The 22,790-nt window shown below is 39.8% G+C and overlaps 1 protein-coding gene and 1 pseudogene across 3 annotated transcripts in view; one reads left to right on the top strand and one right to left on the bottom strand.

Moving 5' to 3' along the window:
- Positions 1 to 10,194: 10,194 nt before the first annotated feature.
- Positions 10,195 to 22,790, top strand: part of RAB6A (RAB6A, member RAS oncogene family) — a 34,538-nt gene continuing 21,942 nt past the window's right edge. For both annotated transcript variants that reach the window (XM_080912679.1, XM_080912680.1), the window contains exon 1: positions 10,195 to 10,839. In XM_080912679.1, the coding sequence (XP_080768805.1) occupies positions 10,770 to 10,839 (70 nt within the window). In that variant the 5' untranslated portion in view covers positions 10,195 to 10,769. The remainder of the gene's footprint in view (positions 10,840 to 22,790) is intronic.
- Positions 18,347 to 18,778, bottom strand: LOC308416962 (protein BEX1-like; annotated as a pseudogene). The gene has a single exon. The product of its transcript is annotated as a protein BEX1-like (transcript).

Genomic DNA, 22,790 nt, shown 5'->3' with positions numbered 1-22,790 from the left:
TGGAGGACTGGGGTGTGAGTCCCAGAACCCACAGAGTGACTCATAATGGCTATAATTCCAGTCCCAGAGGATGAGTCTGATTCTGGCCTCTGTAGGCCCAAGGTAAGTAGATGGTAAACAGGCATACATACAGACAAAACACCCAGAAACACAAAATACAATAAAATGATTTTTAAGAACAGTCTGAGAAAAAGTAATTGGGAAGAAATGCCAAGAGATTAGGGGGAAAGTCAAAAGAGGGACACAGTGACAGAAGGCCACAGAAGGCCAAAATCTCAGAAAGAAAGGCATAGCAAATACAGCTGAGCCAAGGACTTAAATCTGCCACCAGAAAATCCAGACCATATAATACCTCCTCAAAACTGACTTCCTTTAATTATCTTTTCAAGAATTGTTGAGGATCATTAAATACCATTAAATTCTTAACAGGAGGCCAAATAAGAGCACAAGCATAGCAAATTACTATTGATTAAGCACCAATCACAAGACAAAGCAAATCTGAGAATATAAATTATATAGCTATTTTTTTTTTTCTGACACAGGGTTACATGTAGCCCAGGCTTACATAAACTCAAAATATAGCCGGGACTGACTATGACCTCTTGATCTTCCTGTCTCTACCTCCCAAATATTGAGATTATAGGCATGTGGGTTGTGTGTGTGTTTGGAAAGCCTTTAGCCATCTTTAATTTTTAATTAAGTATGTGTGTATGTGTAGTGCTCAACCGAACTCAACAACAAAAAGACTAATAATGCATTTTAAATGATTAAATATGACTCAATAGCTAAAGCAAGAGGTCCTGGGTTCCGATCCCAAACCCCACCACACAAAGTAAGATTTGTGTGTCTATAATCCCAGAGCTCCTACAGGGAGAAACAAAAAAAGCTCTAAAAACTTGAGGGCCAGCTGGTCTGGGGTACACAGTGGTGAACAATAAAAGACAAGAAGATGTGGTAAAGTTATCAAAGGGCTTTACTTTTATTACTCATTTTATTAAGTTTTTACTTAAACTTAGTTGGTTTTTTTTCCCACATTTTTCATACCAAAAAGTAAACCCATGCACCCTGAAGAGCACAGGCCATATCCTTTTCTCTTTGCTGTTTCCAGTGCAAACAAGAGTGTCAGTAGACAGTGGTCAAAGTGTTTATAGAATGAATTAGCGAATGACTACATATTTTAGGCACAACATATTGGAAACCAAGCTGATACATTTAGCAGAGTGTACACTGGTGCTGGGCTGCCAAGAGACCTTTTCTTTTTATGCTTCCTCATGACATAGTTACAAATTTGTGACAATAGCCCAAATATTTCTTCTTTCTTCTGCAGTGACATTTGTAGGATGGACACATGACCTAATCGAGACAATGATGTAACAGGGAGACCATTCTCTTTAGTGCTTTCAATGTTTCAACTTGAGTTATGGCAATCACCTGCTAGTACCTAACACCAAAGTCAGAATCCTGAGGTAAGCAAGTAGAAAATCAGAAAGATAGAAGATCTTGATCCTTATCAACCTGGATAAGGGGTCCTTAACCAACCCTGGAATTGTCCTAGCCAAGGACTTATGATCAACCCTACTGTTTACACCTCTTAGGAGTTAAATGCTTTGTTTCTTCCAGATGAAAAGCTCCTGAGGAGGTTTATGGATGGATTATATGTGTGTATGGGAGAGGGTGGAGCTGTGTCATTTTCTTTTTCCTTGATTAAAAGTCTTCGGAGTTCGAGTCTGGTAATACATATCTTTAATCTCAGCACTCAGGAGGCAGAAGTAGATACATCTCTGAAAGTATGAGTCAACCTAGTCTACATAGCAAGTTCCAGGCCAGCCAGGGCTATGTAATGAGACCCTATCTCAAAAACAAAAAACATACTACCTGCCTAACTAACTAAACAAGAAGCATGTGGAAGATGTGACGAGAAGAAGGCATTATTTTGCTTATAGAAAAGCCCCTGCATGGAGCTCTCTGCCTTCTGACAGAACAAAAGCCACAACTGAGCAACCACGGCATGAGGGGTGAGTCAGACAATGCTGTGTGCAAAGCCAATTACTTCAGTATGTAAACTGCAACTATATCTTTCTTTTCCAAATCCCATGTATTATATTATTATTATTATTTAGAAGGGTCTCCCTATGTAGACCTGGCTGTCCTGGAGCTCGCTATTTAGACTAGGTTGGCCTCATATTCACAGAGATGCACCGGCCTCTGCTTCCTGGGTGCTGTGGTTAAAGCTTACACACTGACTTGGATGTCCTCAGAGCTGGACTACAGGTATATCAAGTGAAGCCAGGAAGACAGAAAGTAGGATGGCTGATATGAAAATATCTTCCTTTGACTGCATTTTTAAGGCTGAAGTGAGAACTCTCTATGGGTTGCCTGGTGTTTCACACTCCTGATCTTTTTTGGGGCTCTCTTAGCCAATCAGCCTGCTTCTTGCTATTTTCCCCTTTATTAAGCACTTTCTACACTCTATTTAGTCAGTTACTTCTGCTTAGTCTTCATTTCTCAATATAAAATACCGTGGCTCTTGGGTAGAGATGTCAGAACCCGAGTGTGCAACTGAACTATTTGAACACATTTTTTTGGGTATAGTTTCAGAGAAGAAATGAGGTAGAAATACCTTTAATTCACCACCTTTGAGCTGCAACTTTATTCAGATTTTTCTCCAAGGTGCTTTTGCTCATTATCTCATTGGATGCGTTGAGCTATGATTCTTATAAGGACTTTGAGGTCTTACTTATTTGTTTGATTTATTTATCTTTGAGATAGGGTTTCACTATTTAGCCCTGGCTGACCCAAAAGTCACTATATATAAACCAGGGTGGTCTTAAATTCAAGGAGATCTAGAAAGACCTGTACCATCATGCCCAGCCTACCTATGCATGCACGCAGAGAGGCAGCTTCTCCTGGCTTTTTAGTAGGCTGCGTTGAGTGCAGCAGTGCTGCGCTTACTCCCCTGCCCAACAATGCTGTGCTCTTTCTATAGACAGCAGTGAAAGCAGTTGTTCTCTTCCACTCTGAGAGCGATTATCTCTGAGTAACAGGTGGAGTGACTCATCCTTCTGGATGTCTTAGAGGAGATTTCATTTTACTGGAGAGGATGCAGGGAGAGGAGCCCCAGTGATGTGTCAGGCTTCACACATTCTGGCCCTCATATAATGAGGAGCAAGTTCTTTCCCTGCTGCAATGGCAAAACCTGGAAGCAACGCCCCAGGTCTCAGGCTTGAAAAATCACATTATTCATAACAGGGCCATGATTCACATGGAGAGAACAAAATGGAATGATCAAAAATAGATTCTGTAGATCAATCTGTAGCAAAAATAACTCCATAGCTATGAGTTAGCTATAATCATAGGAAAGACCATTCCATTTAAGTTCTATCGTCCTTTCTTTCACGTTGGCTAGATAATCTTTTTAAAACTTTTTATTTGATATATATGGGTGTTTTGCCTGTATGTGTTTGTGAGCCACTTGCATGCCTCGTGCCTGGAGAGGCCAGAGAGGGCATCAGATCCCCTGGAACTAGAGTTACAGACAGTTGTGAGCTGCCATTTGGATGCTGAGAATTGAACCCAGGCCCTTTGGAAGAGCAGTCAGTGCTCTTAACTGCTGAGGCAAGCTCTCCAACTCCCACTAAATAATTTTTATTCTTCTTTCATGGTACATAGTTATAGGCTGATCTTCTGGTCAGTATATTTGAGTTACCTTGTTTTTGGTTCTTTTTGTTTTTTTGTTTTGGACTTTTTTTTTTTTTTTTTCCAGAACTGAGGACTGAATCCAGGTGCTAGGCAAGCACTATACCACTGAGCTAAAGCCCCAACCCCTGGTCAATTTATTTGAAAAAGAGGATTTTTGGTCTTATCTGTTTGTTTGTTTCCCATTGAGCCTTTTGTTTGTTCGTTTCGAAGCTATGGATTGGACCCAGGGCCTCATGCATGCTAAGCACTGACAGAAAGCTTTAATATTAGCGACTCTGTTTTTCAGTATGATTCTTTTGAAATGAGACACCTGAAATAAACTTTACATATTAATAGAACTCTTTTAATTGATCTCCTTAAGTTATTGAGCATCCTTTATTTATTTATTTATTTATTTATTTATTTATTTATTTATTTATTTAAAGATTTATTATATGTAAGTCCACTGTAACTGTCTTCAGACACACCAGAAGAAGGCATGGGATTCCATTACAGATGGTTGTGAGCCACCATGTGGTTGCTGGGAATTGAACTCAGGACCTCTGGAAGAGCAGTCAGTGCTCTTAACCACTGAGCCATCTCTCCAGCCCCTCATCCTTTATTTTTATGCTGTTTATTGAACCACTAGTATTTGTAGTGAGGATTATAATAATTTACAGGGTGGGTTGAAAAGGAATTTGATGGAATTTGAATTTGAATTCCTGCCAGAGATATTATTTGTTTCAAATATGAACAATATGATTTTGGTCTTTTTACCTGGATATTTTTCACTTTCTGTTTATTTCTTAGCTTTATAAGAGCAATAAAACTTTTTTAGGAAGTAGTAAACATGAAAAGGAGTTCCATCTTGGCAACTCTTACTGTGTTTTATATATGCACATATCACACGCATAACATGCAAGAAACTGTGGGAGGACTTTGAGAATCTGAAAACAACAATTTTATCTCTTATAATAAAAAAACCCACAAGGTATTTATATACCATGAAGACATTGTTAAATATAAGGATATTTATAGTTTTACTAAAAAAAAATGTCCAGAGAAAGGTCAGTTCCTCTGGCCTCCCGGATTAGCTGTCATCAATGAGCTGATGTTTTAAACTCAGAGTTACATATGAATGCTCACAAGAGCTGTATTAATTATAACTATTATGCTCATAAACAGTCACATCTAAAGGCAGAAAAACAGCAGATTTCAACTGTACTTTTTCATTAAGAAATCGTTTTTTTTCCTCAAAAACTTCTATATCAACGCTTTCATCTCTGACTGATTCAGACTGTGTCATGTGCCTGTACCTTAGCTGAAAAAAAAAAGTGTGTTTTGTTTATTCTGAGGTGGGCAATTAGTAGTGTCTACAACAAGATTACTGGATGTGGAGGTGCATGCCTCTAATCCTAGCACTGAGGTAGGGGGATTGTAAATTCCAGGCTTGCCTGGGCAACAAAACAAACAAACAAACAAAAACTCTCAAAAACAGAAATCACAGTTCTTTTTCAAGAAATGGAGGAACATGTCTTAATTCTAGCACTGGGGAAGCAAAGGTACATGGAACTCTATGAGTTCAAGGCCGGCCTGGACTACATAGTGAGCTCTAGAATCACATAGAGACCTTGTCTTTCAAAAAGAAAAGAAAAGAGAAGAAGAAAACTTCTCTCTCAGTGAAGGGGAGTTATACTTTTATTGCAATTTCTATATCAGACTCCAGAACATACTTACAGACTTCCCAATTACTTTAAGATAATCAAAGAAGCTGCTCTAGGTAATTTTGAATTTGCAGCTGCCAAGCTAAGCCCATTCCCTTTTATTGCTGTTAGGTTTTAGTTGTGACCTCTGTTCTGGACATCCTTTACACAAATAGGAAATAGTGTCAATTTACACTAACAAATTTTTGGCTGATGTTCTCTTTATAACAAAATGTTTTTATCCTTCCTCAAATGTCCAAAATTCTATTCATTCTTTTAAGACAGTAAAAAAATAATAATTCTTGTTTATCTTACTTATTCAGCAAGTATCTGTTGCCTGACTACTGTATACCAAGCATTTTTCAAGAGTTAAGGCACAAAACATGAATTCTGATCCTATGGAGGTTAAAGTCAGGGAAAACCAAGAATTAGCAGTGCCGGTTAAATGAGGAGAGAAAGACATGATGAAAGGACAAGTGGAGACCCTCGCGTGGAGTTTGATGGGAAGGGAGGCAGAAGGGAAGGCATCTCAATGGCTCAGTAGACTGAATATGTCTGTCCAAAATACTAATGTGGAAATCCTGATTCCCACTTTAGTACCAGGTGTAGAAATTGGGGAGCTTATTAGGCTAGAAGGGTGGAGTCACCAAGAAAAGGCTTAGTGTCCTTATAAAAGAACCCCAAGAGCTCTCTGACTCTCTTTCTGCCTTACACAATAAAAAGAAAATTATCTATGAACAAGAAACAGCCCTCACCAGACACTGAATTTTCTGGCATTATAACCCTGGTTTTCCCAGTCTCTAAATCTATTAACCATCCAGCGTATGCTATTCTGTTGCTGTTGTAGCAGCCAAAATAGACAAAGACAGGTTTTGTAGGTGACAGCTGAAAGGAGTCGTGACTGGAGGAAGGGACAAGCTGATGAGGTACGGAGGAATGTGTGCAGGAAGTAAAGTGGTGGTGAGAGAGCACTTTATAATCAGATGATGCTAGCTAGGCATGGCAATGCATTTCTACGATCCTGGTACCGAGAAGGTTGAGGTGAGAGAACTGCAGGTCAAGAACAGCCTGGGGTGCATAGTAAGCCCCTGTCTTACAAATTCCAACAAATCTCAATCAATCTCTCTCTCTCTTTATATATAATATATATATATATATATTGTATCTTATATATGTATATATACACACACATATATGTATATATATATAAGATACAAAATACAGATCTCTAATTTCTTCTTCTCCAAAGTAATTTTTCTATTTGTTGAACCTGTACTGTATACATGTACCTTTTAGACTATTAAGATCTCTATGGTTAGCCGAGCCATGGTGGAGCATTCCTTCAATCCTAGCACTCTGGAGGCAGAGGCAGGCAGATCTCTGTGAGTTCTAGGCCAGCCTGGTCTACAGAGTGAGTTCCGGGACATCCAGGGCTACATGGAGGCACCCTGTCTAGAAAAAACAAAACAAAAAACAAACAAAAAAAAAAAAAAAAAACAAAGAAAAGAAAAAACTCTGAAGACAGGCTGAGGATACTCTGTACTTGGGGTAGAGAAATCTCTGAAGGCAAAACATGTGACTTATGGTGTACTTAATAAATATGAAAGAGGCTTCAGAGAATAAAGCCATGCATGCATCAGTGTAAAACCAGAGCTTAGTTCCATGCACCCGAGTCCTGTCTCCTTTGGAGTTGGAGGCAGAATTGCTTGAATTTTGGCTCAGCCAGGACAACACAGTGAAATCTAAGAAGACAGAGGAGAGGAAAGAAGGGAGAGAGCAGACAAAAGGGGGGGCATCAAACTTGATAAGGCATGAAACACTTGAGGTCAGAATTGAGTTATCCCAGCCCTCTTCCTAACAGCCTCGGCTGTTTGGTGACTATAGAAACAAAGCAGCAGGAAGGATTTGATTCATAAAGTTCTGGAGGAAGTACAAAGTAGCTTGAGTCCTCAGATGTAACTCCAAAGGCTATTTCGGGAAACAATGACAACATGGTACCCAGCAGAGAAAAAGCCACTCTCACTTTTGTTTGCAAAAGCATCTGAGACATCTTTTTTCCTTTCTGTTCTTTATTTGCTAGGAGTCTAGGTACTGGTGGGATGTCCTATCTGACCTGATAAGCTACTTGTACACTCAAGACAACTTCTATGACTTCATCTTCTTCCTCGTCCTCCTCTTCTTCCCTTTTCATCCTCCTCTTCTTCCTCCTCCTTCCCCTTCTTCTGAGACAATGTCGTCTGATAAAATTCAGGCCCCTCTGAGATTAATTATGTAACCCAAGATAGACCTCCTGCTAGGATTATAGGCATGAACTACCAGACTTGGCTAGTTTTGTTTGAGACAAAGTTTTACTACTTAGTCTAGGGTGGTCTGACTCTCTGTCATCCAGTACCAGCTGCTACTGTGGTTTTAAAACAAATATTTATGTTTTGACCCAGTTTTTCCATTTTCATTTTAGATATACATTCAAAAAGTCCACCATTGTTTGAGAGGAATGGCAGGGAAATGATTTTTTTTTTTGTAATTCTTTATTATTGATTGATTGACCTGGTGTTAGGATTAAACCAACCCAAGCCTTTATGTATGAAAAGGAAGCACTGTACCCCTGAGCTATTCCTAGTCCCAGAGAATACATTTTGATAGAGAAAGTTTTAAGATACACTTGTGTCATTAGTAGGTAAAATAGATATCACTTTCAGAACTTCTTCCTTCTCCTAATTTATTCTTCATCAGTGAGTCATCCTGCATTTGATAAGGTACTTGTCTAACCTTGTCAATAACATGTAAAGGCATTTTGTGTAGAAGATACTATACATAGATTTTTAAAAATTAACTTGAGAGACTTTTTTGATGTCTTTACGTATACATTTTTATTTATTTATGTTTTCAAAGTATTTTTGACAAGATCTTATGTAGCTGAGGCTGGCCTCAAACTCACCTATGTAGTTATGTATGATCATAAACTCCTGCCTCTACTCTCCCTTACTGGGATTACAGAGCTGAGTTTTAATGTCTTTAAAAGAGTTTTATTATTGCTTAACACAGATATCTTTTTTAGATCTTATTCTGTGAGATGTTGAAGAGTGGCAGAAATCGTGCAGATGCCAAATTCTCTAAGTCAATGGTTCTTAACTTGTTTTTAAAAAATATTCTACGAATCGACTTTATTTAGAACTCTTTTCCCTTCTTTGATGCAAGGCTTCATGTAGCCTAACTTTGGTATGTAGCTCAGGCTGGCCTTAAACTTATGATCCTCCAACCTCTCTCTCTCAAGTGCTATGATGGTGGGCATGCACTGTCTTGCTCTATACGTTTTTTAGGTGTCCTAAAGAGTAGATTTAGAGCCTCATACATGCTAGAAAAATGACTCTACTTCTGGCCCATATCTCTATCTCTTGGGTTTTGTTTGTTTGTTTTTGAGGTAGGACCTCACTCTGTATCTTAGACTAAGCTGGAACTAACTCTGTAGCCCAGGCTTGCCTGGACATGACAACAGTCCTCCTGCCTTAGCTTCCTGAGGGTTGGGATTGCAGATGTAAAACTAGATAGAGAATAACTAGATTTACAAAGGCCATAATAGAAGTTTCCATATAGCACTCTGGAATCCTCTACAGCTTACATTAATAGAACTTAGGTGTTATAATAAACTAATCAATATCAAAATACTGTTATTAACTAAAATTCATGTTATACTCAAATTATTTTGTATTTGTCTGATACTGTTTTCAGGGATCCCATTTAGATGAAAATATACATTTAATTATGTTATATAATTGTCCACATTATGCTTAGTTTACGTTTTCTTATGGCATTCACCATTATCTTAGTGGATCATGAAAATAGGTTGACGATTGGAAATGCTTCGGATGGCTAATTTAAGGGAGCCCCACTCAGGCATATCCAGAAAGTCATGCTTTAAGGGGAAAGGATAATCTCTTAAATACTCCTGCAGATTTGTGATCGTGTTGAGATATGCTATGTGTCCTTTTCCAACGCTGCATCGCTTGTGGGCAGTTGTTTCTCATCTGTAATATCAGGGGTTTAGTTTATATCTCAACCCATTTCTAGCACGTAGAAGATGGTCATCATCTGACATTATGGACACCTAAAAACACAGGCCACTCAACAGAGGATCACGCCAACAGAAACTAGGGAAATAGATGGCTTAATAGGAGGTAGCAGAGGTTCAAATAAAACCTTGATTCCATTACATGACTACGTGGATTTTGCAAGTCATTTCCTTCTGCTCGGCTCCAGTTTCCTCACCCACAAAATGGAGAGGACTTGTTTCTGGGAGTTATGAAACTCCACGGAGCAACAGAGAGGAATCTATACACGAAGATGGGGAGCAAAGAATTGCGTTTGGAAGGGTAGTACAAATGGGTGAAGGGCTGAACTGAGGAAGGAGAAGCAAAGTTAAGGGTTTAGCACCTATGATACACCTTGGAGCGACCCAACCCCACCCACGCATTGCTGCGGTCATTCCACCTTGGTTCCGGCTCCGCCTCCGTCCCACCTTCTTTTCCCTCCTCCCTTCTCCAATAGCCTTGCGTCGCGCCACACTTCCCATGGCCGCCAGGACCCTACACCTTCCTCCGCGCGAGAGTCCCGCGCGCTCTCGCGCCGCCAACTCACTCAGCAGCTGCCTTCCCTCCGCTTTTTCTGATTGGCTCGTCTTGTTAGTGACGTAAGCGTTCCCCTTTTTTTTTCCTCCCCTCACCCCCACGCCCCTCGCTTACCCGGAACTCGGTCCCTCCTCCTCCTGTCTTCTCCAGACGCCAGTCGAAACCTGATCGGCCCCTTTCTCCGCGGCACGGGAGGAGCCGGGAGAGCTGGCGAAACCAGGAAGGCACTGGCGGTGACGCGCACGCGCACGCACTCACGCACGCAGGTCCGAGGCCGGCGGGGCGCAGGCTCGCGCCCGGACTCGCCCCGCATCCGCGCCAGAGGCTCGCGCACTCAGCGGGTTGGGCTGCGGTGACGGCGGCTGCTGTGGGAGCCCGAGCGCTGCGCGTGCTGGGTCCCAGACGCGTCTGCGGAGCTCGCCCCGCCACCCTCCTCTCTCACCTCAGTCTCCGCGGTGCGTTCTGAGGGAAGGAACGGCGCTGGGCTAGGGAAGCCCGAGCGCACCGCTGGCTGCCTCCGACACCGCCCTGCGTCCCTTGGCGGCCGCGGGCCTGACTCGGTGCTAGGCGACTCTGCGGGGAGGCGACTGCCGCCGGTCGGTGGAGTCACTCTCCCTTCCGCCTCGCCCCTCTGCCCGGCCCTGCAGGGGCCGAGAGGACTCCGAGGCTGCCCCTTCCGCTCATCCCTCTTCGTCAGCCGGTTGGAGCTGCAGCGGTCTGGAAGAGGTCTCTGGGCTGAGGCGGCGGCTCCTCCGGCTCCATCATGTCTGCGGGCGGAGACTTCGGGAATCCGTTGAGGAAATTCAAGCTGGTGTTCCTGGGAGAGCAGAGCGGTGAGTGCGCGGCTCCCCCGCTCCTGGCAGCCGGCCGCGGCTTCCCTGCACCGCCCCCAGTGCAGCCCTTCTGGCCGCCGAGGCTCCCCGCCGGCCTCGCTCTCCCTGCCTCCCCCCCTCCCCAGCCCTTCCTCGGGGTCCCCTGGCTCCTCCTCGCTAGTATCTATCGGGCTTGTGCCTTAGACCTTCGATCCTCGTCCGGACTCCGCGGTCCGCAGCCGGGCCCTCGGGCCGCTCTGTCCTCCTAAGCCCTCACCCCGCCCAGCCTCCTGTCCATCCCTTTCTTCCTCTGCTCTGCGTGGTCTCCTCCACCCGGGCCGGCTTTCTGGGGCCCCACCCTTATTCTTTTTTTCCCGGTTCCCATTGGAACTGGGAGTGAGGTCCCACTCGGAGAAGCCCCCAACTCTGGGGAACAGGCCCCTCTTCAACCTTGGATGAAGGAGGGTGGGATCTGGGCGTTGTTTTCCCCTGAGGCTTGGCTCGGAGTTGTACAAGTCTCCTGGAAGGTTCGAAGTGGTGGTCGTAGAGAAAAACAATTTTTGCTCAGTTTTCACCTAAATGAAGAATTAGTTAGGGTTAGTGAGTTAATGTATTTCAACTGAAGGCGACTTGAAAAGAGGTGGCGTTGCCAGTGATGATTTTGGTCCCTTGGGTTGGGACTAAATAGAATCAATAATATTCTATTGATTTTCATCTCATTGACAGTTCTTTTGGCACTGTTGATGCCTTTTCGATCTCTGCCAGATGCTATGTCATGATCAGTTTACTTCGAATTTTTCTCATCTCACGTCCCCCTTTTCTCGTTTCAACATGAAATATTTAAGTATCTTCATGATGATAAAAGCAAGGATTAACGGGTGAAATGTTAATTATTAATTTCTTCTGGAGTATTTTTCAATTACATATTTAAGATGTATGTGAGAGGCTTAAAATAATACATCTTTGTTTTGTAAAGGATTGCCTTTGAATAATAGAGTAATAGATCCATCTAGCCCTCTAAATTAAATTAAAATATTATTTGAGTTAACTGATTTATATATATATATATATATATATATATACATATATATATGTATATATATATATATACCTAATATTTCATAGGATCCTGAGTGAAATTGTAATGTCATTTGCCTGGTCGAGGTTCTGCAGTCACTGTTCTTTCTAACAGATACAAGATTTGTAATGGTTGTCAGAAAGATTACTTGTTCCAACAGCTTTATTCTTTATTATAAAAACTGAACAGTAATTCAGAGATTATAATCTTTTTTCCTCAACATTTTTCTTGACCGTCATTAAAATTCAGACTAATCTCTCAGTGTCTGAATTTTATAGTTCCAAGTAATCAAACAATGAGCTTATGGAGAACATTATTTGGAGTGGAAAACATAACTGATAAAATATTCTTAGCTTTTATTGCTAGCTTAAACTATTTATACCAATTTGGAAAACTATATTTGGTTAACTGGTTGCAATTTTGCCTTCAGCAGAACCTGGGAAATAATTTTTCTTGAATGTTTGGATTTGTCTTCCCTATAACCTTGTAGGATGGAAAAATCTCGTCTCCCACTTGTTTGCTTATGGATATTTCTTAAGTATAAACATTTCCAGGCCAGCAAGATGGCTCAGTGAGTAAAACAGGCACTCAGTACCAAATCTGACAACCTAAATTCAATCCTCAGGTCCTATACAGTAGAAAGGGAGAACCAACTCACAGAAGTTGTCCTCTGATCTGCATGAACACCCACCTACAATAAATACCCAAATGTAATAATAAAACATTTTAAAATAAGCATTTCCTTAGGTGAGTAACTTGGTGAAAACCTATGAAGTTGATCCTGATCCCATTAGTGTTTCATGGCAGTTTCAGGACAGTGCCATACATAACATAAAGTTCATTGGTCATTGTTAATAAATAGGTTTGAGTGTGCTTATTGTACAGCCTATGGAGATTGTTGACTGCCTCATGTTGTGATACAAGACTAAATTTACTCAAAAATCCATTAATCTTTCTGTTGGAAATTTTTATCTTGAGTAGAGATCTTACTTATAACTGCAGGTTTCCTTTGGATTTCTTGATTTATTATATGGGAGTTTTATGACTTATTTTCTTTTGGTTACTTTTTTTCTTTTTTAAGCTAGAGTTACATTCTGATAGCCCAGGCTGGCTTCAGATTTGGAGTCCTCTTGCCTCAGTTTCTGAGTGCTGGGATTTCAGGAATGAGCCACCATACACATTTTTATTTTCATTTCTTTTTTTCCTATTTTGAACTTAATTTCTTTTTGAGGCAGTTTCATGTAGTGAGACTTACCATGAACTAGACTTGCCTTGAATATCTGATGATCCTTCTACCACCCAAATGCTGAGATTACAGGTGTTTTCCACTGTGGTTTATGTGGTGCTAGGTGAGCACTATACATTCTGAGCTATAGCCTCAGCCATAAGAAAATAATTTTTTAAAGTTGGGCAAACAGAGTAATATGTTTTAATATAGCTTTTTCATGTGTGTGTGTGTGTGTGTGTGTGTGTGTGTGTGTTTAGACAGAGATGGATAGTCTTACTGTGTAGCTCAAGCTGGCCTTGAAGATAAGATCCTCTAACATCAGCCTTTCAGGTTGTCATTTCTTTCTTTAGATAATTTATCAACTATTTCTTTTCATTCATTCCCAGCCTTCCCAAGTGGAAACTAAATATTGTTTGTTAAATTTAACTATGTATGTATATATACATTTCTATATATTAGCACAGTTTTAGATTTATAGACTATTGATAAGATAGTATATGCCTATGCATCCTGCACCCTCTATATATAGAAATAACTTTTCTATATATAATATAACCACATTAAGTTAAGTTATATATCAGATTTCACTTGTTCTCTTTAGGGTTGTGTTTGCATGCTTTTTGCTCTTTAGAACTGTGAGGTTAATTATCTTTTGAGGTCATCATATTGCTAAGTAATGCTATCCAATAGTTTGACACTGAAAGATTGATTTTGTTTTCACAAAATGTCTATAGTTTTCTTATGCATTAGTAAAGGCCTGTAGAATCTATGTTACATTGATGTAAGTTGTTATGAATTATTTATTTTTAGGTCTGTTAGAAATCCACAATTTAGCTTTTAAAGACTGTAGTCTCTGGAATAGCCTTCTTTGTTTCCTTAATAATAGTATTTACCACATTTATAACATTTTATATGTTTGTTTTGTGTGTTTCCCAGGGCAGAGCAGAATGTAAGTTCCATAAAAAATTATCATCTTTTTATGTTCATTGAACCCTTATTACTAGCATAGAACTAGTTTCATGGTGGTTGTTCAGAAATATTTGCTAACCAAACAATAGTGAAATATAATAGTAGTCAAGCTATTAGCCTATAAACTGTTTCACTAAAACACTAAAAGAAAAAGAACTCACTTGTCTGCATATTATACTTTTTTATTTAAACAGAGTTTCTTCCTCCTGCTAAAACTATTAACTTATTTGCTGTTAGTATAATACAAAAAAGTATGCCAAATATGCAGATTATGTGGTTACGTGATCTCATTTAGCTTTTCAAATGAATTGTTTTAGTACTTGCCAGATCTAGTTAATGGCATGAGTCTTGGCAATCTTTTCTCTTTATTTTAGTAGTATATGATAAAGGAATGCTAAACTACATAAGTCCTAACATTCTACAGGAGAATCTTTTGCTATTATCAGGCTATTGTCTGGAAATCCAAGGGACTTTTAGGAATGTCATTAAGTGGTTTACAATGGAATTTACTGCAAATGTTAATTGTTATTGATTATTAGGGAACGTGATGGCAAGAAAACATGCATAACTAATACTGCTTTTTTTCACCTTGTAGTACCCTTTTTCTGTCAACTTTTTGAGCTACAGTATATACATAGAGCAAAGGTGTCAGAGATTAGTAACACTGAGTCTATAATAGTGTAGTATGGGTCACTCTGGGTATTGGCTATTTTCTATTTCTTTGTAAATTCCTTATGGGTGGAGTCTATCAAACCACTTAAAGTTTTCAGTAAACTACTCAAGTGTTTACTAAACATTCAGTTTGCCAAACTCTTAGAAAAATTTTACATTTAATTAATCTTCATAATGACATTATATACAATAAGTCCTGTTTATTATTTTTAATGATAAGGAAGCTAAAACATTTTTTAAAAATGTTGAGTGCTTTGCCAAAGGTCAGGGGCCCAGTACTAACATTGGAAGTTTGGACTTTGTGCTCTTAACCATTACTATCAAGTTTTAAGGTATAAAAATAAGATACAGAAGATATTCCCTTTGTGTTTATTTGTAAAATGAAGCTGCAAGGACAGAATGGCCTGATACTATCAAATCCATCCAATAGCTCTCAAACTGATCTGCTGGTCCCCAGAAATCGCACAAGACTCTGCAAGCAGGGGTCCATGAACACCATATGGATCCAGAATATTAAGATGTTATGTGCTTTTTCACTTGTACTACCTTATAGGTATATAGTGTAAGTTCTAAGAAACTGCCTGCCATGTGAAACATGTCAAAAGCAACTATAATAATATAGCTGTCCTCTGTTGAGTTAAACATTAAGAAGCTTTGCAAATACTGTAAAACACTGCCACTTTCGTTAACTTTTTGCTTGTAAAGTAGTTTTATTAAATAAAAATTATGCTAATATGTAATGAGATTTATTACTATTTTAGATATATTATGTACTTTTAATTTTTCATAGTTAGATTTCAGTATGCTAAATACTGATACAGTCCACGCAAACATAATTCTTTAATGTCCTCCACAATTTGTAGGTACTAAGGCTCCAACCACAAATGGTGATACTTGTCTGTAATCTCAGTACTTAAGAGGTAGAAACAAGAGAATCATGAATTCCAGGTCCTCCTCTTATCCACTGAGCTATTTTGCTGGCCCTACCTTATTTATTTATGTCACAGTTTTCCACTGAACCTAAAGTTTACATCTAGACTGGCTGGCCAGCAACCTCCAGGAATCTGTTGTCTCTGTAGTCAGTGCTGGGATTCCAGGTATACATGGTTCCTGCCCACCCTCCCTTCCTTCCTCTCTTTTTCTTTTCTTTTTTTTTTTTTCTTTTTTAAATATCCAAATCAGGTACTTAATACACAGTGCTTTACTGACTAAGCCATATTTTCCCAGTCCCTCGGTTACTGCTTCTTGGAGTTAGGAATGGTGATGAATGCCTGTAACCCTAGCATGGGAGGTTGAAACAAGATTATTGCTGCAAGTTTGAGGAAAACATGGATTATATAATGAATCCAAGGCTAGCCTGGACAGTGTAGTGAAACTGTCTCGAAAAGGAGATGGGGCTGGAGAGATGCCTTAGCATTTAAGAACATTTGTTTTGGAGAAGACCTAGGTTTGCTTACAACTATCCATAACTGAAGTTTCAGGGGAGCCTGACCTAGTGCACTAGGCCATGGGCACTAGGCAGGCACATGGTTTACATACATGCAGGAAAAACACTCATGCACATAAAATTAATCTAAAGCAAATATTTAGGGGAAAGAGCACCAAAAAGGTCTGGGTATGGTGGTGCATTTCTTTAATCCTGGCAGTTGAAGAGGCAGAGACGAGTGGGCTCTGGTGAGTTTGAGGCCAGTCTGGTCTACACAGTAAATTTTAGGTCAACAAGAGGTACATAATAAGAACTTGCCGCAAAAAACAAAACAAAAATGAAGGAATGAGGGTACATTTTATTGATAGAACTCTTGCCTCGATGTGGAAGGACAAGATTTAAACTCTATCCCAAATACCTGTGTTAATATGACAATTAACAGTAAAAAAAATTCCCTTCTCATTTTTTAAGTGTGTGTGTGTGTGTGTGTGTGTGTGTGTGTGTGTGTGTGTGTGTGTGTAAAAGAATGTATGCATATGGTCTGGAGAGATGGCTCAGTGGTGAAGAACACTGACTATTCTTCCAAGAGGTCCTGAGTTCAATTCCCAGCAACCACATGGTGGATCACAATCATCTGTAATGGGATCCAATGTTCTCTTCTAGTGTGTCTGAAGACAGCGACAATATACTTACATACATAAAAGAGTGTATGCATGACTCTTTGAGGTCAAAAGAAGACATTGGATCCCACTTGGAACTAGAGTTACAAGAAGGTTGTGAGCTGCCATGTGAGAATGCTGTGACTTGAGCCTAGGACCTCTGGAAGAGCAAGAAGGGCTCTTAACTGCTGAGCCATCTCTCCAGCTCATGTGTGCATATGGATTTATATAGGTGAAGGTCAGAGGTCAGCCTCAGGAGCCATTCACCTTATTTTGTGGACAGAGTTTCTTCCTGGAACCTGGGGTTTGTCCTTTAGGCTAAGCTCAATATCCAGTGAATTCACTGGCTTTTCCTTCCCAACACTGGGATAACAAACTGTAAGTGCTGTCTAGTAAACTCAGATCCTCATTCTGACAGAGCAAGCACCTTTCTCACTGAGCAGTCTAGTTTACTTCTTTCGTTCTTTTTTCTTTCATTCCTTTTTTTAAGACAAGGTCTCAAGTAGGCCAAGGTGGCCTCAAAGAAGAAAGGAAAAAAGAATTAAGGACTGAAAAGGTAGCTCAGCAGTTAAGAACACTTATTGTTCTTTTCAGCCCCTAATTTTCTTAAAAAGAAAAAAAAAAAAGGAACAGACAGTCGTGGTAATACACCACTATAATCCTAACTCTTAAGGAGTTGAGGCAGGAAGGTCTAGCCATCTTTGTCTACTTAGTGAATTTGGGTAGCAAGCAGCTACATTTTTATTTGTTTGGAAACGGGAGCTCACTGTGCAGCACTATTTGACCTGAAACTTGCTATGTGTGTTGGGATGTCCTAAATTTGCAGAGATCTTCCTACCTCTGCATTTCCAGTACTGAGATTAAAGGCATACCTGTCTATGTCCTGTTAACTTCCTTTTTATTTTATGTATATTTATATTTTACTTGCATGTATATAGTGCAAATCATGAGCATGCCTAGTGCCTAGAGAGACCAAAAGAGGTTGTTGGATCCCCTGGGACTAGAGTTACAGACAGCTGGAAGCTGCCATGCAGGTGGTTAGGAACCAAACCTAGGTCCTCTGTAAAACAGCAAGTGCTCTGAACCCTACTGCGCCTTCTCTCCAGCAATATAGGTTTTTGTAAGTTAATCTTTCATTTACTTTATATCCAGTCTGAAGTACTCAAAACATTAATGATTTTTGGCTAAATTTTTAATTTTTACAGATAATATGAAATTTCACTTGTACATCCATATTACCTGTACATTTCTGGTACCCAATTACTATGTTTCTGGACAGAATAATCCTGGCAGACATTTTCTTTTTTGCCTTTTCAATCTGCTTTATCAGGTTCTCAATATGTAATATGGATTTTCCCATGCAACTGATAAATTTTGCTAACAAAAGAATTACAAGCCCAGTAAAAAACATAAGTTTCAAGTAGAAATATAAAAATAATTAGAAGCTGGTAACAGGAATAGGTCTAGGAGTAACTTCAAACTTGTACAACAGCACATCACAAAGCAGGAGTCCCCATATCATATTCAGAGAAAACCTTAGGACTCAGGACATAAAGGCAAAACTTGTCATGGTGGTCATGGTGAGGGGGGTCAGTGCTAACCACCGCAGACTATGGCTCAGATGCCTTTCCCTCAGTTTCTCCATGAGCTGTCTCATATCCTTCCCAAACCTTTGTACATTCTCCTCTCTCATCCTTGCTTGGGGCTCTCCAACCCTATACATCAAGTCTCATTTATAGTGAGCAATGGGGAAGCTCCTGCGACCTCCTCTAGGCACATAATTTTTGCCCACCTCAAGAGTCAGGGCCACAGCTGGCTCCCTTTTGATAGTATCTTGCGGCTTTTCTTCCTTTTCCTCTTTTTTCTGATGGTTATTTTCCATGTTGAATTTTTTTTTTTTTTTTTACTCCTTGATCTTTGGACTCCATTACTCCTGGGCCTATCCTTGCCTTCTCCTCTTCGTAGCGATGATTACCACCAGGTGCCCCTCGAAGCTTCTGGTTCTCGGACCTCTCTCCTCCTCCTGCTTTCCGGGCTGCCTGGGCTGCCCAGGCCTGTGTACTCTGCACCACCAGGAGCTTCGCTAGAGAGAGTGACCAAGGAAGGTCCGAGACCCAACGAAGGATGTGAGCCTGCGTGGGCTAGTCACATGCCACTTGCATCAGAAGTCTTGACTCTTTTCTTGTGTGTGTGTATGTATGTTTCTATGTATGAGTTCATGTGTGAGCTTGTATGTGTGAAGGTCAGAAGACAACGTTGGATGTTGTTACTTGGGTCTTGTCTCCTCTGTTTCATTGACTTGGCACTCACTGGTCAGGCTAGACTATCAAACAGGCCAGAGAGTCCCAAGAAACCACCTACCTCTTCCTCCCAGTGCTGAAATGATAAGCAGATGCCTACATGGCTAGCACCTCTCCCTCTTTGAACCTTGCTTTTGGGATCAAACTTGGAACCTCTTGCTTCCTGCACTTCACCGACTGATCTCTCTCCACAGGCCCCTATTATTGTCATTGTTATTGTTTGGGGAGGTAGGCTGTGTGAGGTAGGGTCTCACTATTGTGCTATGATGAACACTGAATCAAAGACTTTAGATGTGCTACTTAGACAAAACTTTCCTAACTGCTATATCCTTAGCCCTAGTAAATGGCTTTCTGTTCTGTGTTTTTATCTGTCTCCCCATGTACATAGCTCTCTTTCTCTTTATATAGCACAGGCTGACCTGGAACTTGGTATTTCTGCCTTAGTCTCCTGAATACTAAGACTACAAGTGAGCTACCATACCTAGGTTATTAAATTCTTTTTCATAACCATACTTAGAAGTTATTTTGTAGTGAATAGCAGCACTCAAAACTTTTAATATTTAAATGACTTTTTTTTATGTAGTGAAAAGAAGAAAATGAAGATTTATTCAGTGTGGCTGGCCACCTTGGGAAAAGGGTCAAAGAGATTGCTGACTCCTTCAAATCCATCTAGCAAGTGACTTTAACCTTACTCATTATCAGGAAGTCTTTGTAGTTGTGTGTAGGAAAGACACATAAAAGATGGTATTTTTTAAAATAAAGCAAGATTGAGGAAACTTAACCTGAGTTGGTCTGTGGTCAACTTGTTGAAAAACGTGGGCTTTAAGACCATTGGGTCTGGGCATAGTGGTGGGAGACTGATCTTAGCACTCTGGAAGGTAGATCTCTGAGTTCAATGCCAGTCAGAGTTATACAAAGTAACCTGTCTTGAAAAAAACAAAAGGGCCATTGGGTTTATCAAAAGAAACAATTAGCGATTTATTTATTTATTTTTAGAAAATAGTTTCAGTAGAGTTTTAGAGAGTTGAGGTTTTGCAACTTTGTTGGCTAGGTTTTTGGCAACTTGATATAAACTAGAGTCATCTGAGACAAGGAAATCTCATTTGAGATAATGCCTTCATTGGATAATTGGATAAGTTTATAGACAAGCCTTTTCTGCCCCGCCCCCCTCAGCGTTTTTTTTAAAATATGGGAGGTTTCAGCCCACTATGGGTAGTGCCACGGACAGGTGGTCCTGAGTTGTGTAAGAAAGCAGGCTGAGCAAAGTATGGGAGCAAGCAATACACAGTGTTCTATGGCATCTGCTTCATTCAGTTTCTTCTGCCATGATGGACCGTGTTGTGGAAGTATTAGACAAACCCTTTCCTCACCAAATTGCTTATGGTCATGGTGTTTTATCACAACAATAGAAACCCTAAGATAATAAGTAAATAATAAATATGATGTATTTAAAAAATTAAAGCCAAGGATTGGAGGGATGGCTCAGTGGTTAAAAGCACTGAATGTTCAGCAGACCCTGGTTTTATTCCCAGTACCCACATTGCTGTTCACAACCTGTTCAGTTCACATCCTCTAGATTTTTCCAGCACCAGATATAACATGTACACAGATATACATGTAGGCAAAACAGCAAAATACATAAAATAAATTTTTAAGAAGAAAGCTTGGCTTCCCATACCTGTAATTTCCACACTCAAAAACTTGAGGCTAACCTGGTCTACAATGTGAGAGCCTGTGTTTTTTGGGTTTTTTAAAAATGAATTTGTGATTTAATCATATATGTTTTTATATTCTTCAAATGTGTTCCTTTGGGGTTGGAGAGATGGATCAGTGGTTAAGAGCACTGGCTGCTCTTCCAGAGGATCTGAACTCAGTTTCCAGCACCCACATGGCAGCTCATTAAGCTCCCAATTGTCTGTAACTCCAGTTCTAGGGGATTCAACCCCCTCACACAGATATATAGGCAGGCAAAACACCAATGCAAATAAAAATTTTTAAAGTAAAAATAAATATATTTTTTTCTTTTTAATTATGAAAAAATTAATATATACAAGAGATTAATGTTTATTCAGAAGATATTAGTATTCTTTTATAATATACCCACCCACATGCTGCACCCCCTCAAGTCTGTTATTTTAATTTTTTTTAAATTACATCTACTTATTGTTCATGTATATGTATGTATTCACACCTGCTGTGGTAAGTGTGACAGACAGTAGACAACTTGTAGGAACTTAATCTTTCTGCAATATGGGTTTTGTTGCTTAGGTCATCAAACTTGGTGGCAAAACACCTTTATGCTGAGCCATCTTGCATTCCCTCTCCCTTTGCTTTGGAGACAGTCTTACTCTGTAGCTCAGACTGGTTTTTAACCCATGTGGTGGTTTGAATATGCTTGGCCCAAGGAGTGGCACTATTAAGCCACTTCTTATTAGAATAGGAATGGCTTTGTTGGAGGAAGTGTATCAATGTGGGAGTGGGCTTTGAGAGAGATTCCTCCTAGCTGTCTTCAGAACAAGACTAGAACTCTTAGCTCTTCCAGTGCCATGCCTGCTTAGATGTTGCCCTGCTTCCTGACATGATGATAATGGACTGAATCTTAGAACCTGTAAACCAGCCCCGATTAAATTATTGTTTATTATAAGAGTTGCCTTGGACATGGTGTCTCTTCACAGCAATGGAAACACTAACTCAGACAACCCATAACAGTCTTTCTGCTTCAGCCTTCCAAGTGCTGCTAGGATTAGAGGAGTGAACTACTAGTGCCTGACATAAAATCTTGAAACAGTTTACAGGTGTGGTTCCTAAAAGATATCCTTGACATTTGTGAATACATTTGTGTACAGAAGCCTCCCTTATACTGATATGCTTTGTGTTTTTGATATTTACTATTTCAAGCTCTACTATCTATAGATTAGTGTTGGTGTAAGAATTGTTCCATATTTATTTTTGTCTAGTATATGGCTGTTATGACTGGGGAATTTGCTTTTACATTTTATTGAATTTCAACTTCAGTAATTTCATGTGGTTAAAAAACTTTTTCTGGTCTCACCTATCTATTAAAACTAAAGAATACCTCTTCAGAAATACTTGTATGCATACTTTGGGGGAAAATGTTTTATATATGTATATGTATATTTATATTGGGCTAGAGAAACTGGAATGCTCAGTGGTTAAGAGCATTGGCTGTTCTTCCAGAGGACCTGGGTCTGTCCTCATTACCCACACAATGGGTTACAACTCCAGTTTCAGGAAATACCACACACACCTCCTGGCCTCTGAGAGCACCAGACATGCACACAGTGCTGGCTAAACACTCATACATATAAAATAATAAATAAGCAAAATTAATGGATCTATAAAATTTGATGGTATATATAATGCTTGTAATTCAATTTCAAGTTCAGTGCCTACATAGGGAGATTTTTTTTCCCCCAAAAAACTGTAACAATCAAATCAAAACCAAAAATACCTCAAACTCAAAATGAATTAGTTGAATAAAGGAAGAAAGAGGAATATAATGACTCAAATTCAGATAGGTTTTTAAGCCATCCCTTCATTAAAGATATTTCAATCTGTAAAAGTTAGTCTATAGCGGGGGAGTGGGAGGGGGACTATTCTTAACACCTTTTAAATCATA

The sequence above is a fragment of the Micromys minutus genome (genome assembly GCF_963924665.1).
Source record: "Micromys minutus genome assembly, chromosome: 2".
Lineage (NCBI taxonomy): Eukaryota > Metazoa > Chordata > Mammalia > Rodentia > Muridae > Micromys > Micromys minutus.
The sequence above is the reverse complement of the archived record's forward strand: the minus strand, read 5'-3'. Positions and strand labels throughout refer to the sequence as shown.